The following is a 4,789-nucleotide window of genomic DNA, read 5'->3' on the forward strand; positions in this document are numbered from 1 at the left end:
GCTCCAACTATTTATTTTTTGTCCTTTAAAAACCCTGCTGAGTGAGATTTATTAGGCAAAAATCCAGAGGGTTTTTTGACGCTTTCGTCAAAACATGAATCAGTGTTTTTGTTTGACTCCTGTGGCGTGAAAATTAATTTCTGTGCATGCACGTGCACGTGTACTTCAGTGTGAGGGCTTGTGACTGATAGTTTGACACCCAGACACCAGACAGTGTGTGTGTGTGTGCGTACGTGCGTATGTGTGGTGTTCAGTTATTTTTTGTGCACTACCTCAAAATCATGTTTTAAGTGTTCTCTCTCTATCTCTGTGAGTGTGTGAGTGTGTTTGTCAGGGGTGGCAGTGGACTGAGCTTCTGCACAATCTGTGTGTGCCTGCGTGCGTGTGTGCGCGCGTGTGTGTGTGTGTGTGTGTGTGTGTGTGTGTGTGTGTGCCTGCGTGTGTGCGCGTGTGTGTGTGTGTGCGTGCGTGTGAGTATGGGGACATGTGTTCTCAGCTTCTTGCCCTTCGATTGTTTAACCTGTTGCAGCTGCAACAAACACACCGGGCTCCCACACTGTACACGGATCGGTGTCACGGTGCTCACCTCTGACCTTGAGCCCGAATCTCTGATACAATTTTGAGGGTCGGGGGTGGCAGTGGGAGTAGGTTGGACAGATTTCCACAGAAGTGGGACGGTCAAATGCTTCCTGTACATGTTGGAGTACACTCCGACTTATTCTGCAGCTTGTTTCTGTTGCTTCATCAATGGACAGCCTGATTGAGCTGGGTTTGGGGGAGTAGAGGAGAGGGAGGAGAAGGGGTGGGGGGTAATGATGTAAAACAATAAGGCTGAAGTCAGTGCCGGTAAGCTGAAGCAGGAGGAACTGTAAAGGATACCTCTGCTCCCCACCGGCAGGCTGTTGTGCGCTTCTCTTCAGCGGGATCACTTTACAATGCAGCCAAACAAATAGGTCATTATCCATCTGCAGCCCGCCCGGCCTGCGTGGCTCATCCACGGACACGCGGGTTTTATCACGTCCGATCACAGGCTTGAAATCTTCTGGTTTTTTTTTTTGTTTTTTGTTTTTTTTCTTTTGCACCAACGGTCCAACATGTCCTTGTGAAGAAACCAGATCTCAGTAGTGATGCGGGCTTGGGTAAAGGTTGGACTCTTGTAATGCATTTTTTTTTACCCTAAAAGATTTTAAAGACGTTAAAACGCAGCTTGCGTGATTTCATCCCATGTGCTTTTTTTTCTCCAATCGCATTTATGTGCACAGACCCGCGTCGGGTGTTTTTTGGCCACCTGCCACGCAACACCTGGTAAGCAAGGCGGCCGCTCTGCGCATGCGTAATAACCAACACTCCCCCCCAAAAAAAATCCCGACGCCGTCCGGCCCCGTCAACCAATAGTGTCTCAATCCGCAGAGAGATAAACTCGGAGCGGAGCGCAAAGGAGGAGAGGATTTAGACTCCGACTGAAGAAAAGGCTTGAGAAAAAATAGAAAAATAAAAAATGCCGAGGTCCTTTCTGGTGAAGAGCAAGCGGGCCCACAGCTACCACCAGTCCCGGTACCTGTACGAGGACCCCGCAGGACGGGACCCCGCGCCGCCGCCAGACAGCGCAGGTAGGTTCCCGTGCGTAATTACGCACGACTTGCGCATTGTTTTAATCCAAACTGCAGGGCTTTTAAAATTAAAAAAAAACTTTTTTTTTTTTTTTTTTTTGTAATCAGAGTGCAAGTTGGGATTCGACTCGGAGGATGTGAGCCCAGGGCCCCTGCTCCGGTCCCCGGGGTCCCTGTCCTCCTCCTCGCCGCTCAGCTGCGGGGGCCCCGTGCGTGACCGTCCGGCTGACTGTGATTTCTGGCGTCCCCCGTCACCCTCCTCCTCCCCAGGTCTGCTCTCACTCTCTCTCCCCCCTCTATAATCACCCCCTGCATCCTCGTTTCCCCCTTGTTTTAAGTGGGTAAAGCACAGCGAAGTGTCTAATCGTTATTGGCTAGTTAATCATTAATGAAGGGTTTATACGCTGTAGTAAATTTGATTTTTTTTTTTACCTACAAGTGCCATAAATTAAAAGAAACTACTGGTCTATCCATTTGTTGAATAAACACTCCTCAGAACTGGAAATATTTTATTTCAAAAACGGTGTTGAAATGGAAAGGATGATCAAAAAACATTTTTAAGTCAAATAAGGGTAATAATAACTCCGGGGTCTCAACGGCGGGGAGTTTGATCATCACTCGCAACATTTATTAAAATCCTTTGAATTTTTACCGCATAAGCACATTTTAAGGGGAAACCACGAATCCGCTCGTATCTTCCATTTCTTCAAATATGTGGAAATTTAAAAAGGGGGTCTTTCCGGATGGGATGGATGATGTGCGAAGGGAGGGAGGAGTGCAGAGGCGCAATTTGGCACAAAGACTGTCTTATTTAAAGATCACGACACGAGTTTTCGTGGGTGCTGTTTTTCTTTAAATTTTTGTTGGTTTTTAGAAAGCTATTCCGTGCGTATGACGAACTCGTCGGACACTTCAACGCACCAGTATTCCGGTTCGGGTCTTTTTTTCCGTTTATTAATTCATTGAATTTCAATTCAAACCGTCCAGATTCAGAGAAATGTTCCACCCCGGCGGAGGAAGGAGGCCATCACTTCCCCAGCACCAGCACACCCACCCTCTTCCCTTTCCCCTGGGCTGCGTGTTCAGACTCGGACCTGAGGCATCTTCCGGGGTCGTACTCCCACTCCCACTCCCACTCCCACCGTCCTCACCCCCATCTCCACCCACACGGGGAGCCGTACTCGCCCGTCAGCCCCGGCGCAGAGGATGGAGGATGCGGCGAGAAGCCCCTTTACGCACAGAGGCGCTCCGCGGACGGATGCTACCTGGACTATCCTCCGTCTGCCCCACAACTATGTCGGATGCGGGACCCGAATGCAGACCGGATCACCCGTGGATCTGACCTCGTGGAAGAGAGTGATCTGATCTGCTCTAATCTGGAGTCGAGCAGCTCCTACAAGTGCATTAAGTGTTGCAAGGTACAGATTTTTTTTTATTATTTGACCGCTTGCATTTGAAAGTTGAGATGCAATGTAACCCCCTCCTTCCCCCTCCACGCCCTGAAGGTGTTCTCCACACCCCACGGCCTCGAGGTCCACGTGAGGCGGACGCACAGCGGGACGCGGCCTTTCGAATGCGCAACATGCGGGAAGACTTTTGGGCATGCAGTGAGTTTGGATCAGCACAGGGCGGTTCACTCGCAGGTAACGAAATTCAAACACACACACGCACATGCACGCAAGTTGCAATGAAAATAAATAATTGCACGGAGTGGGGTTTGACTGACCTGTGATTTTCGCCGTGCTTTGCAGGAGAGGAGCTTCAGCTGTAAAATCTGCGGCAAGAGCTTCAAGCGCTCATCCACGCTGTCCACGCACCTGCTCATCCACTCGGACACGCGGCCGTATCCATGTCAGTACTGCGGGAAGAGGTTCCACCAGAAGTCGGACATGAAAAAGCACACGTTCATCCACACGGGTAAGACAGTGTGGGTGGGGTGTGTGTGGGGGTGGTTCCAGTGATAAGCCATGGGTAAAAAAATAAAAATAAAAAAAAAAGACAAAAACGGACTCCTCACCTACAGTTTTCCTCCCCGCAGGTGAGAAGCCGCATAAGTGCCAGGTTTGCGGGAAGGCCTTCAGCCAGAGCTCCAACCTGATAACGCACAGTAGGAAACACACGGGCTTCAAGCCTTTCGGCTGCGACCTGTGCGGGAAAGGCTTTCAGAGAAAAGTGGACCTGAGGAGACACAAGGAGACGCAGCACGGACTGAAATGAGCTCCGGACTTTGTGGACCCGCACTTTCAATGCACTGATGCAGATGAGGTCGCCCTGTGCCGCGTTCAAGGCCCTTGGCCCACTTATAATGTAGTCATTATTTAGCCTGAGATACTCAGGAGTGTTTTTTTACAGGTTTAATTGTATTATTATAATTTTAAAAAGATAACATTGATTTCTAAAGCTGACATTTTTCTCTGAGGATCCATCACAGAAAGTTTTATGGTCAAATCAGATGTCTTTTTCTCTGTTCGGTCACATTTGTTAGAAGTATCTAGTCAGGGAATGAACTTAAATACTGAACTGTAATCTTAAATAGTGTTCATTTTATGTTGCTAAATTATGAGTGGTTTATCAATATTCTGATTTTGTAAGGTTTTAATAAAAGATTTTTTTTTAAACCTCTCTGTTCCTGTTTGACAGTTGGTTGTGGAAAACAAGAAGCCCAGTTCAGTCATGCAGGCCATCAATCACATCCCTAATCTCCCTGACAGGTCAGAGTTATACGCCAGAAAGACGTTTTGTTGAGTGTACCACCTGGTCAAAGCCAAATATTTTCATGCGCGCGTATTGTTAACAAAACCATATAACAAAATTATATTACAGCACCATAAACCTGCATGTGAAGGAAGTCATCGTCACTTTTATGGCAGCAAAGGCTCTTCCAGAGGAGCAATAATCTGTGCGTCCACATGGTGTTTTCTCACTGGGGAAAAAAAAGGGTGTGATTTTTTTTTTTTGAGTCGTATAAAGATCCAAACATCCAGGGCTCTAAAATTTCAAGGATGTGATTTGCACATATCTCCACAGATTGTGTGTTGAGTGCCGCCCCTGCTCCACAAAACCAAACAGTGGAGACAGACGCCAGACGTACATCCTCAGTCCGGTTGTGTGAAATCATAGGTACATATAGGACAGGCAACAAGATACAGCTGTTCACAAGAAGGCATGAGGCAAAGACA

The 4,789-nt window shown here is 47.9% G+C and overlaps 1 protein-coding gene across 1 annotated transcript; it reads left to right on the forward strand.

The window, feature by feature from the left end:
• Nucleotides 1–1,347: 1,347 nt before the first annotated feature.
• Nucleotides 1,348–4,178, forward strand: gfi1aa (growth factor independent 1A transcription repressor a). Its single transcript, XM_086173124.1, has 6 exons — nucleotides 1,348–1,610; nucleotides 1,719–1,880; nucleotides 2,598–3,028; nucleotides 3,116–3,253; nucleotides 3,362–3,527; nucleotides 3,649–4,178. The coding sequence occupies exons 1-6, from the start codon at nucleotides 1,499–1,501 to the stop codon at nucleotides 3,825–3,827; spliced, it is 1,188 nt and encodes a 395-aa protein (XP_086029250.1). The 5' UTR covers nucleotides 1,348–1,498; the 3' UTR covers nucleotides 3,828–4,178.
• Nucleotides 4,179–4,789: the final 611 nt, after the last annotated feature.

The sequence above is a fragment of the Fistularia commersonii genome, chromosome 25 (assembly GCF_037954325.1).
Source record: "Fistularia commersonii isolate RoL2024-O1a breed Wild chromosome 25, RoL_Fcom_v1.0, whole genome shotgun sequence".
Lineage (NCBI taxonomy): Eukaryota > Metazoa > Chordata > Actinopteri > Syngnathiformes > Fistulariidae > Fistularia > Fistularia commersonii.

Excerpts from the sequence above, each read along its gene's own strand:
- gfi1aa (XM_086173124.1), top strand. The coding sequence starts at position 1,499 with ATGCCGAGGTCCTTTCTGGTGAAGAGCAAGCGGGCCCACAGCTACCAC. Across the intron at positions 1,611-1,718 it reads GCCGCCGCCAGACAGCGCAG|AGTGCAAGTTGGGATTCGAC; the intron begins GTAGGTTCCCGT and ends TTTTGTAATCAG. Across the intron at positions 3,029-3,115 it reads AGTGCATTAAGTGTTGCAAG|GTGTTCTCCACACCCCACGG; the intron begins GTACAGATTTTT and ends CACGCCCTGAAG.